Below are 13,691 nucleotides of genomic sequence, written 5' to 3' on the forward strand. Positions count from 1 at the left end.
TATTATTATTATTATTATTATTATTATTATTATTACTATGAGTTGTTAATTGTCTTATTAAAAATATAAATATCACTTAAGTGCAACATGAATAGAAAAATAAATTCTCGATAGACAGTAAAATGCACACATTGCCATGTGTAATTTCATTTTTTACAAAATTAATATATTTTATTTTTTTAATTTTCAAATTAATTGTTGGGCTTTGGTGATTATGTTGATTTGATGTTGTAGTTGAAATTTGAGTTGGATGTCCGGGCATTGAGAAAGTCCCCTTTCAGAGGTAAAAGGCCACAGGAAGATATCGTCTGTGATCCATTTTGTTGAAAAATGAGCTGGATGCTCGGGCATTGAGAAATTCCCCTTTCAGAGGTAAAAGGCCTTAGGAAGATATCGTCTGTGATCCATTTTCTTGAAATTTGAGCTCTGGAAAATTGGTGATAAAATGAGCTTCTCTTGTTTAGTATTAGTTTCCTGGTTAGGTTCCTATGCGCTTGAAGGAGGTGCTCTCATGTTTGGTCCACGTCAGCACATAAAGTGTAAACAAATAAGCAAGAAAAATTGAGAAAATTATGATCCAAGTCTATTAGGAAAAAATATTTACGCCACATAGTTCATATTTTGAGTTGGTTATCCGATTTAGCTCATATTTGTGTATTACCTTTTATATATTATCACTTCTTTTGCAAATTGTACATTTAAACCATCTATTGTCCATTTTTCTATCTAAATATTCATAATCTATGTATTATAACACATCTCGAAACTAACTAATTCAACTATCAGTTGTGAAGAGGCTAAATGAAAAACCTTTAAATGGAAAAAGAAACAATTGATGATTAGGATGTAAAACTCAGTTAAAAAATAATAGTTCAAATATATTATTTTGACTTTACCTTCAATAAATAATGAATTTTGCATGTAAGATAAAGACAAGAGACCAACATATACATATATTTAAATGTAGCCTAATATTAGAGTAGGTAATCTCCCAATAAATAGGAAACTTATAAGGTTACATATTTATTATCTTTGCACAAACTTTGCAAACACAACATTATTTAAAATGCTTGAATAAACACGAAGATATATCAAACAATTAATAGTTTCCTTATGTTATATGCATTGAGCAAATAAGGACCCAACTTTAACACAATTTGAACACATAAAGCCTTCTTTGCAATCATTACGGTCCCTGCAATTCATCCCACAAGTAGTAATATCACCAAGTCCAAGTAATTTTCCTTTCATCTCCACAACATTAACCGGTAAGTCTCGTAGTGCCATCACTTGCATCTTATTTGGAGCCCAAGAGAGATTAACTGCACATTTTAAACGTAACAATAATTATACTATTAATATATATACATTGATATTCTGTATAAAGATATCAATTGTCTAAGTATTTATAACAGACTAAAAAAGAAGATAAAACATCGAAAGAAATATATACTAATTAAATGGGAGCAGAGTGGTAAAAGTTTAGAACCTAAAATTGCAACAAAGAGAGCAATGAAGAGAAAAGCTTGCTTAAATGTGGCCATCTTAATTATTATTTTTTGTAAAATATTGATGCTTTGCTCCCTTTATGGAAGGCTTGTATTTATAGGCCTAAATTAATCAGTATTGAGACTTGTACGAAAATGACAAAATGGTCACTTAAGTATATTTTTGAACAGTTTTGTCCTTTACATTTGCAAAAGTGAGAACATTTGATCTATGCCAAATATCTAGCAAGCTCTAGTTATTAGATTTTGTGAGAACAATGAAAAAAATTAAGGATTTAACAAGAACTATTAAAAAAAATAATCAAATACTCGAACTTCATAGATAATAGGACTTTTTGATATCCGTCCTTAAATAGGATCAACAACGAATTTTTATTGTTTAGCTATACATAATTTACCATTGCTAATTCTTTCTTTCTTTTAGAAGTGAACTCACATTTGGAAATGCAAAGTTTTTGCAGTTACTCTGAAATAACAAATAATCATTTATATTATGACTGATATGATAACTTGAAATAAAATAATCACTTCTTAATACGAGTTAACTTGAACTGATAGTATATCAATATATATAATTTTAGTTCGTAGTAAAAAACTATTCTTCAATATGCCCTTATATTATATAGAATATTCAATTAAGTCATTCGTTATACTTTTTGATCCATCTGGACTCATGTCATATCAAACCATCTAGTATTTTCTTTTTATTTTTTTTATGATGATTAACAGAGTTTCAATACGAAATGGATGAACTCCATGTGTCTAAAATGTTCGATCCTTATTTTACCTTTTTTGTAATTGTATCACCACTAATGCTCAAAGCAACTTTAGTTCTTTCTTCATAAGTCATAATTGTTAGGTGTAGTTATCTTTGCAGTGACATCTATCCAACTTTCTTTAGTCTCTTTTTGAAATTTTATGTAAAAAATACTAAAAAGTATGAAAACTATGTCTACTTTATTAAAGGGAAAAAATAAATATTACTCAATTTTACGATTTAAAATGGATATATTAATTTTTGAAAGTAGTGTATGTATATCCTCGTTGTATAATAAATAGTATAGCTATACAGTGTTGAAAAGCAAGTGTGAGTACCAAAATCAATATCAATTCATTTTCATAAAGTTTTGGACTAGCAGCTAAAGTTAACACACCACAAGACTAGGGGTATAATTGTCCTTCTCCCTTTATCGAAAGAATTTTGCTAAATCATATCCTCATTTTATTTATTAGATTAAAAACATCTTTAACTTTATTTTATGATATAAAAAAAAAATACACTCAGAAGTACCTTCAAATACTCATTTTCAATTCAACCAAAAATATCTTCCAAATCTCGAGTACTGATATTCATAATTAATCAGAGTACAATTATGTACAATTCAGAGCACTCTTCTTCTAACTAGTACAACTCTCACACTTACAAATCTTCAAATTCTATACACTCTTTTTCTTAGTGAAAATCGTGAACATTCAAACACACTTAGAAGTACCTCCAAATAGTCCCTTTCAATTCAACCAAAAATATCTTCTAAATGTCGAGTATTGATATTCATAATTAATCAGAGTACAAATATGTACAATTCAGAGCACACTTCTAACTAGTACAACTCTCACACTTACAAATTTTCAAATTCTATAAACTCTTTTTCCTAGTGAAAATCGTGAACATTCAAACACACTTAGAAGTACCTCCAAATACTCCCTTTCAATTCAACCAAAAATATCTTCCAAATGTCGACTATTGATATTCATAATTAATCAGAGTACAAATATGTACAATTCAGAGCACGCTTCTAACTAGCACAACTCTCACACTTAATTACAAATCTTCAATTTCTATACACTCTTTTTCCTAGTGAAAATCGTGAACATTCAAACACACTTAGAAGTACCTCCAAATACTCCTTTTCAATTCAACCAAAAATATCATCCAAATATCGACTATTGATATTCATAATTAATTAGAGTACAAATATGCAAAATTCAGAGCACGCTTCAAACTAGCACAACTCTCACACTTACAAATCTTTAATTTCTTATAAACTTTTTTCCCTATAGAAAATCGTCAACATTCAAACACACTCAGAAGTACCTCCAAATACTCATTTACAATTCAACCAAAAGTACATATCCACCGAATATCGATTATTGATATTCGTTAATAATCACCACAAAATATGCAAAACTCGGAGCACGCTTCAAACGAGTACAACTCTCAATATATTTCCCTTTCTTATTAATTCTCAACAAGGTGGTTTGAACCCCATGTACTTCCCACTTGTGTAATCCCTCCAAACATCAACAGCTCCAAAACTTGTTATAAGAACAGTACTTAATGCCATGACTATTCCAACTGAAAAAACAATAAGTGATGCTCTCCCATGATGTTCAATGGCTCTTTGTACCACAACTAATCCAATAAGTGAGGCAATTAAACAAACAATTGCAAAAATGAGGGCTGTATTGACATGTTCCATTCCTAGAAATAAGTATTGTACAGCTGACATGGTAGAGGAGAAAAATACCATGAATGAACAAGTTGCCGCGGTAATCTGTTTAAAAAAGAATGTCATTATTAGTCCTACTAAGCAAAGAAAAAAGAATTAACCTAAATAGTCATCCACAACAACAACAATAACAATAATATATCCAGTGTAATCTCACAAGTCAGGTTTGAAGAGGCCGGATAAGATATACGCGGACCTTACCCTCTACATTTGTGAAGTAGAGAGGTTGTTTCCTATAGACTCTCGCTTCAATAGCCGTCCATTCAACTGCTTAAACTAAAAGTAGCCGGCAGATATATAAATCATATATATTTTGTGTATAATGGCGTATAATCATATATGGTTAACTATATGGATGGATACTAACTTCTACTTTATTACACTATAATTACTAAACTATTCTTTATAATAAAAAAACAGCTAACTTTACCTAAGTATTACTAAACTCACTAAACTATTTTTATAACTAAAAAGTCATTCAATTTTATCGTAGGTATTACAAAAAGTCACTAAAAAGAAAAAAGACATTTTATATGATATTTCTCCAAAATTGAATGACATTTTGATTGCAAAAAATTGCCCAGTGACTTCATGTGATACCTTAGGCAAAGTTCAGTTTTTTTTCTCTTTATATATAAAAAATAATAATTTAATAACTTCCAACGATACTTAGGCAAAATTGAGTGAACTTTCAGTTAGCTTAGTGACTTTAATGTAATAAAGTAAAAGTAAACACCAAATAAAATGACTCACTCAGAAAAAATATATTACTTTTTTAAAATGACTTATGTCAGACCAAACAAACCTTAATATGAAATAAAACGAGATTCTAAAATTGAAAAAAATCAACAAAAATAGAAGAGTAATAGAGAATTACTTCAGGTGTTATTCCAACTTGAATTAAAAGGGGGCTAATAAGCATTCCTCCACCAATTCCAAATACACCACCCAATACTCCTGCTAGAAGTGCCATTAATGGGAAAATGAACATTCTTGAAGGTCCATTATTCTTTGTTTCACATGTTATTTCCTACATAAATAAGACAAATTTAAATGTTAATCAACAAATTAATCAAACAAAATTGCACAAGTTATCTTCATATACTCTATCCGTTTCAGTTGATGTGACAATGTTTTTTTATAAATCTTTGGTTGGGGATAAGGATCATTAGTGGATTATTCCAGTTTAGGATTTGAGATTAAATTAAATTTGATGCATGTTTGATTGGATGTATTAGAATGTCAATATTTAAATTCAGACTATAGCACCGTGGTAGGAGTGTACATGACTGGGTTGGTTCGGATTTTTCAACTATCAAACCAAACCATTTGTGTCAGATTTTTAAATCTATAAACCAAACCAATAAAATTCGGGTTTTTCAACCTCGGATTTTTTCAAATTTTTCGGATTTTTGGGTTTTTTCGGGTAAAGTATTCATACAAACATATAATTTACTTGTACTTCAAATATTTCTTTAGTTCTACCAAAATGCAACTATCTAAGGTGTTTCTTAAGAAAATAACACAAAATATGATATGAGTAATGACACTAAAATATCCAACAAAAAAATAATAATAATGAAACCGCGTAAAACAATAATATTGCAAATTAACAAGTCATACTGAAAATGATCATAATTTAAAAGTACTAAATCATGCTAAAATAAGTTTAATAAGCATTAGTTACATGACTAAATATTAAAGAAAATTAAAATTAGATTATGTAATTGAATTGTCTAAACCAATGTAAAACCAAAGAACAAATATTCAATATTATTGTCATTCTTAGTGTTGAATTGATTTTCTTTTTGCATTAGTATTAATTTAATTTTGATTTAAGCTTTATTATAATTACCAATATATATGGACTATAATCTTTATTGAACCATTTAGAATTCTAAGTTTCAAACTTGAATTAATAATATATTAAAAGATAAAAACTATGAAAAAGTATAAGAAAAATTTTAAAATTATATCAAAGTAAATATTTTTATGTATAAAATAAAATTTTAAAATTATGTATATAATGTCGTGTTGGTTTGGTCTCGGGTTGGTTTTTTTTAGTTATAAAATTTTAAAATTACATATATAAAGTTGGGTTGATTGTTTTTAGTTAAAACAAAACCAACCCAAATATAGTCGGATTTTTTTTTCAATACCAAACCAAGTCAAACCAACCACTAGTCGAGTTTTTTTTCTCGGTTTGACTCGGTTTGCGGTTTGGTTCGATTTTGTACACGCCTACACCATGGGATAAGTTATTCAGGATATAATCCCTATTTTAAACCAAATGACCCCTTAACGAGAAGGTTTTAAGGTCTACAAGTTTTATCATCATATAGATGATCTTCATTTTTAATTGAATTTCGTATAGATTTAAAGTATGTCACATAAATTGAAAACGTCAGTGATTAATATTAAAATATTATTTTGTTACTTAATATATACCTGTTTCTTGGAAGGTAAATTTTGGTGATTTTCTCTCTTGTATAAGATCCATGATGTAAAAATTATTGCTAGAGGAAATTGAACTGATGAGATAATCCAATATACCACTCCACATGCCTTCATATGAATTATGCCCTACATAATATTATGAACAGTAAAAATACTAAGAGAAGAATATCACAACAATAAAAAAAAAAATTAAAAAATAGGAATTAACCACTGATAATTTTCATAGCTAACCAATAAAAAAAATTCTCTAATCTTATTTAATAACAAATTAATATTAAAATTCATTCTAAGTATTTTGCGATAGATTAATATGTCTTCGATCTCATCTTATTAAATTCATTGAATCATAATAAATTAATATGATTTGACGTAACTACCTAAGGTTTTCATCAAGATTCAAATCTCATTCAGACTCACTCGAAAGTCGAGATAGGATCACATGACTCACTAAAATAAGTTAAAGTAAAGCAATAATATTAAAGTAAAAAGCATGTAAAGACAAAAAAAAAGAAAGGATCCATACTTATCCATAAGTTGTAAATAAATAAAAATAAAATATGAATTTCATTAAATAAGTTTAAAGCCACTTATTAAAATTTAGATTTAGACCATTAATTAATTTTGTTAATTCGTTCTTGTAAAATCATGTACAAATTTATTTGTATGATTAAATATTTGTAACAAACTAATAAAGGCATATTATGTATTGTGTATATAAAATTTCTCTTGCTTGATTAATGATTAGTTAATATATTACTCATCTCATTGAATTAATAATTTTAGAATATTTCAAGATTCACCAAGTCATTTGGCTAGCAACATATATATATATATATATATATATATATATATATATATATATAAAAAAAAATTATTTGTTCTGATATCACGTTGAATTGTATTATCATTTCATGTAAAATTTTATATTGTTATAGATACATTATAATTTTTAATTTATTTAATTATATATTATGTCTCAACAGGTAACCGGAGGCTCGATAGCCAATGTTGTTTGTAGCTTGTTCTTACCTAGTGCCAAACATGGTGGAAAAATATTGGTTGATTTTGACATAGCTTTACTCTCACAACCATGTATTTTATTGGGAGTTAGTATTGGAGTAGTTTGCAATCTTGTCTTCCCAGAATGGCTTATTACTATTCTATTTGCAATATTTCTTGCTTGGTGCACTCTCAAGACATTTAGATCAGGAATTTATTATTGGAAAATTGAATCTGAAGAAGTTATGAGGAGAAAAGAGAATTTTGAGGAAATTGAGGGACCTTTATTGGAAAAAGAAGAAAAAGGAATAAAAAATATTCCATGGATGAAAATGGGAGTATTAATAATGATTTGGTTTTCTTTCTTTTTCCTTTATCTTCTTCGTGGAAATCGATATGGACAAGTATGTTTCCTTCCTCTTTTGTCTTTTAATTACTTGGATTTTATTCTCATTCACGTAATTGGTAAACTTGTTAGGTATGTGATCAAGAAGTCATTGATTCGAGCAGTGAAAAATTGTAAAATAAGACTCTTATGATCTATTTTTTCTCTGAATTTCATGCATAGTGAGAACTTAGTGCATTAATCTGCTCTAATTTGGATTTTTCATACTATTATGGATTGTTTAGTTAGAGGGATATGAGATAATAATTTCGAGAAAAAAAAATGAAATTAGTTTATATCCCTTGTCTAGTTATGAATATAATTAGTCTTTTATTCAATATTTTATACTAAAATGATAAGATTAATTATCTTATATAAAACGTAACATAGTTAATTAACTTTGTGAGATATTTTAACTCGTACAATATTCTTGTTTATATATATATATATATATATATATATATATATATATATATATATATATATATATATATATATATATATATATATATATATATATATATATATATATATATATATATATATATATATATATATATATATATATATATATATATATATATATATATATATATATATATATATATATATATATATATATATATATATATATATATATATATATATATATATATATATATATATATATATATATATATATATATATATATATATATATATATATATATATATATATATATATATATATATATATATATATATATATATATATATATATATATATATATATATATATATATATATATATATATATATATATATATATATATATATATATATATATATATATATATATATATATATATATATATATATATATATATATATATATATATATATATATATATATATATATATATATATATATATATATATATATATATATATATATATATATATATATATATATATATATATATATATATATATATATATATATATATATATATATATATATATATATATATATATATATATATATATATATATATATATATATATATATATATATATATATATATATATATATATATATATATATATATATATATATATATATATATATATATATATATATATATATATATATATATATATATATATATATATATATATATATATATATATATATATATATATATATATATATATATATATATATATATATATATATATATATATATATATATATATATATATATATATATATATATATATATATATATATATATATATATATATATATATATATATATATATATATATATATATATATATATATAAACAAGAATATTGTACGAGTTAAAATATCTCACAAAGTTAATTAACTATGTTACGTTTTATATAAGATAATTAATCTTATCATTTTAGTATAAAATATTGAATAAAAGACTAATTATATTCATAACTAGACAAGGGATATAAACTAATTTCATTTTTTTTTCTCGAAATTATTATCTCATATCCCTCTAACTAAACAATCCATAATAGTATGAAAAATCCAAATTAGAGCAGATTAATGCACTAAGTTCTCACTATGCATGAAATTCAGAGAAAAAATAGATCATAAGAGTCTTATTTTACAATTTTTCACTGCTCGAATCAATGACTTCTTGATCACATACCTAACAAGTTTACCAATTACGTGAATGAGAATAAAATCCAAGTAATTAAAAGACAAAAGAGGAAGGAAACATACTTGTCCATATCGATTTCCACGAAGAAGATAAAGGAAAAAGAAAGAAAACCAAATCATTATTAATACTCCCATTTTCATCCATGGAATATTTTTTATTCCTTTTTCTTCTTTTTCCAATAAAGGTCCCTCAATTTCCTCAAAATTCTCTTTTCTCCTCATAACTTCTTCAGATTCAATTTTCCAATAATAAATTCCTGATCTAAATGTCTTGAGAGTGCACCAAGCAAGAAATATTGCAAATAGAATAGTAATAAGCCATTCTGGGAAGACAAGATTGCAAACTACTCCAATACTAACTCCCAATAAAATACATGGTTGTGAGAGTAAAGCTATGTCAAAATCAACCAATATTTTTCCACCATGTTTGGCACTAGGTAAGAACAAGCTACAAACAACATTGGCTATCGAGCCTCCGGTTACCTGTTGAGACATAATATATAATTAAATAAATTAAAAATTATAATGTATCTATAACAATATAAAATTTTACATGAAATGATAATACAATTCAACGTGATATCAGAACAAATAAAAAAAATACTCGATTCAAATCTCATTGCTATAAAGAAGAAGTACATTTTAACGCGCCTTTGGTTTTTGAAAAGGAATCAGGCTTCAAGTGAAGGGACATGTTGAAATATAATATAATTAAGTAAATATAATTGTGCTCTTCAAAACAGATCAAACTTTTAAATAGGATGATCAAACAACATGATATCAGGGATAATGCAAGAAATTCCGAGTTTATATGTTTTGATTAAACTTCCAAAATCTACTTATGCAAAAGAAGTGTATTTTGATCGATTATTTTTTTTCTTTCAAAGGGTAATAGTTTGTATGTGGATAATCAATTTGAAAAACAGTTTTGACCTATTAATAATTAAAAAATGTTTTTTTTTTCTTTCTAAAAGCTTGAACAAATATCTCAACTTTTCTTAAGTATTTTGGTTCAGAAACTTAGCCAAACAGACAATAAATCTCATCGCTAGCTATCCAAAAAAAAAGAACAAGATATTTCGACGACTTTGACATATGAATAAGAATCAAGCAACACGAGCAGACATATTGAGACATAATATAATTAAGTAAACAAAATTACGCCCTCTAAACAGATTAAATGAAATAGTCATAACATTACCATAAAAGCAGAGAAACTTGAGGCTGTTTTGAGATCAACACCAGCAACAATTATTAAAATTGGTACATATAATCCACCACCTCCAATTCCACCAGCACTAGAAATAGAAGCTGCAATAAAACAAAAAATTCCAGCTAACACAGTAGGGGCTCCAATTTTTAGATTATTATTATTGGAATCTCCAAAGTTTTTTTGTTGTTGAATTCTCCATTCATAAATTGAATTCAAGAATTTACCAAAATTGAGGTTTTTTGAGGTGGGGTTTGTTTGTTTTGCTAAAGAAAATCCACAAGCGGTTAGAATAATAATAAGAAAGAACAAACATTGTAGGTAGGTTTTGTGAATATTCATTTTGTTGAAACTATTGATACAATGTGATTTTGGAGAGGACATATATATATGTATGTGTAATATGATCAAGTTGAAGGAGGAGGAAGAAAAATATTATTTAAAAAATATGAGGCTTTTTTTTAATACTTGATGCTGATGTGTTGTATTTGAGCTGACAATTTTATTATAAACAGTTTCTCTATTTTTTTAAAGTAAAGGTAAGACTGAATATACATAACTCTCTCTCCAGACCCTACTTATGTGATTTACACTGGATATGTTATTGTTGTTATAAATATAGGACTTCATTAGCATTATTGAAAAAAGGAATTAACGACGGATAAATGTTGTAATTAAACAACAAAATTTACCGCTAACTTTATTTAGCGATGGAATATCAAGAAACTATATGAATGCGTACTACTACTCTATCCATTTCAAAATAAGTTAATTGTTGAAGCATTTTTTATAGTTTAAATTAACTTAATTGTTCAGAATAATTTTAGATTTTTTTTTTCCATTTTTACCCTTCATTTAAATTTTTCTATGTGATGAGTTCAAGAAACTTTCTTTGGTTAGTTAGTATTGAGAACAATTATCATGATCAATTTTAGTCATTCTAAAGAGTAATTTAACAATAATTAAAAAAAAGGTAAAAATGAAAAATAATGCCTAATTAATGTCTTAATATTATTTTCTCAAAGGAAGTACAACACCCAAACAATTCACTTATTTTGAAATTAAGGAAGCAATAATTTAATGATTTTAGATTAATAATCTATTATTTAACCTATCTTGATATATCTCATAGAATGACCTACTCATTTACTAATTTGATTTATTTTAATCCATCCAAATTCAATCCAACTTGTCGCTTTACTTTCAACCATTGTACATGCCAACATCCAAGCACGTTTGCTTTTTAACAATATTCAGATATGCATATCTTTCAACCATTGTCCACTTCAACTTAATAGTGACTAGGGCTAGTTATTTAAATTAAAAAGTTCTTAAATGGGAAAAATAATGCTAATACTTTATGCAACATTATCTTGATGTCAATAGCAAGCCATTAAAAAAGCAAATATAAAAACTTAATAATTGACAAGAACTTAGTAAAACATTGAATCAATCATATATATTTTTTGTAGAAACCAAGGGACAATTTGGTTTGAGTAAGGGGTACACAAAAATAACATATAGTATTAAAATACCTTGAGGCTTTGTTTAACATGCATATTTAATTGGATAACTATATTTATATAGAGGAATTTTGTTAATTATTAATTATAGGATTTTGATGAAAATAACTTGAGTTTTATGTCAAAACTCATAACTAGAATTTTAACTTCATTTATATGTAAATGACTTGTGCTTTTCAAAATTCCAACCTTGCTCATAGTGAATTTAATTATTTTCGATTTTTTCTCTTTGTTTTTCTTATTTTTTGAATAAATATTTAACATGTTATTTGTATGATTTAATATAAATATCTTATCTGAATAAATTGTTATCTTTGCTCCACCCAAAAAAAATCAAGATACGATATGCTACACACATATATAAAAATGATAAGTTGATCAAATTGTGAGATAAAAATAAATCAATGACAAGTTGATCAAGTTGTGAGATAAAAATTAGATTTATGAAATAATAATAAAAAATAAAATAAACAATCCATTTGTTAGAATCCCATTTTTATAAGACAATGGATTTAGATAGTACTTAGTATTTTTATAAGAATGAATTTGGACAAATGAATTTAGACTTTATTTTAGGAAGAATGAATTTGGAGACTTTCTTTTAAGATATCACATTTATTTATTTATTTTTCAACTAAAGTGAGTTGCTAAAGTGACTATATGTGGCAGCTTGTCCTGCTAGGATTGGATTGATCTTTTTTTTTGGTTGGAATTTTTCACTTTTTTGCGACATATAAACCTACTTAAATTATTTCTCTTTATAAAGAAAATTTTGATTCAATATCAGTTGATTTCTTATCCTATCTGAAATATCACCATTTACTTAACTAGGTATGTTTTAATACATAAATAGTAACAATTCAAACAAAAATAATACTAACTGATGATGATTCAGATAAAAAAAAAAAACTTAATAATTAAAATATAAAACCCAATAATAATTCAGGTGTATTTTCAAGTATTATCTCTTTTTATTATATTTGAAGATACTAGTAGGTCACATGAGTCCAATAGTTGGTATATTTGAAGTTACTTTATGACTTCATTCTTGGTACACATTTACCTGTATGCATGATTGAGCACATTTGAGTTATACTTGGTCGTTACTTTTTACTTGTCACATTTTACTTTTTAAGAGTAAAATTGTCTGATAAAATTTGATCAATATTGTAAGATGTATATTTTAATTTTATTAATATGAGAAAAATTATAACTTACAATATTTTTATACAATTATTGAACATCTAATATAAAATTTAGCTCAATAAATTAATCAAATTGACTCTTGTGAAGCAAATTAAGACAATTAAAAAAAGGAGAGAGTATATACTATAAGTAAATAAATTTATTTTATTTTAAAGAAATATTTTATAATCACATAAATATTTAAGCTTATAAATTCCAAAAAAAAAAATCTTTCT

The 13,691-nt window shown here is 25.4% G+C and overlaps 1 protein-coding gene and 1 long non-coding RNA gene across 2 annotated transcripts; both read right to left on the bottom strand.

Moving 5' to 3' along the window:
- Positions 1 to 995: 995 nt before the first annotated feature.
- Positions 996 to 1,555, bottom strand: LOC107059863 (uncharacterized). Its single transcript, XR_001472985.1, has 2 exons — positions 1,490 to 1,555; positions 996 to 1,322 (listed from the first exon to the last, which is right to left on the bottom strand). It is a non-coding gene; the product is annotated as an uncharacterized lncRNA (long non-coding RNA).
- A 1,868-nt stretch (positions 1,556 to 3,423) lies between these two features.
- On the bottom strand, positions 3,424 to 11,151 carry LOC102586118 (uncharacterized). Its single transcript, XM_006343217.2, has 5 exons — positions 10,739 to 11,151; positions 9,601 to 10,020; positions 6,467 to 6,601; positions 4,896 to 5,048; positions 3,424 to 4,063 (listed from the first exon to the last, which is right to left on the bottom strand). The coding sequence occupies exons 1-5, from the start codon at positions 11,129 to 11,131 to the stop codon at positions 3,755 to 3,757; spliced, it is 1,410 nt and encodes a 469-aa protein (XP_006343279.1). The 5' UTR covers positions 11,132 to 11,151; the 3' UTR covers positions 3,424 to 3,754.
- Between the last annotated feature and the right edge of the window lie 2,540 nt (positions 11,152 to 13,691).

Source organism: Solanum tuberosum, unplaced genomic scaffold (genome assembly GCF_000226075.1).
Source record: "Solanum tuberosum cultivar DM 1-3 516 R44 unplaced genomic scaffold, SolTub_3.0 scf00039, whole genome shotgun sequence".
NCBI classification, from domain to species: Eukaryota; Viridiplantae; Streptophyta; class Magnoliopsida; order Solanales; family Solanaceae; genus Solanum; species Solanum tuberosum.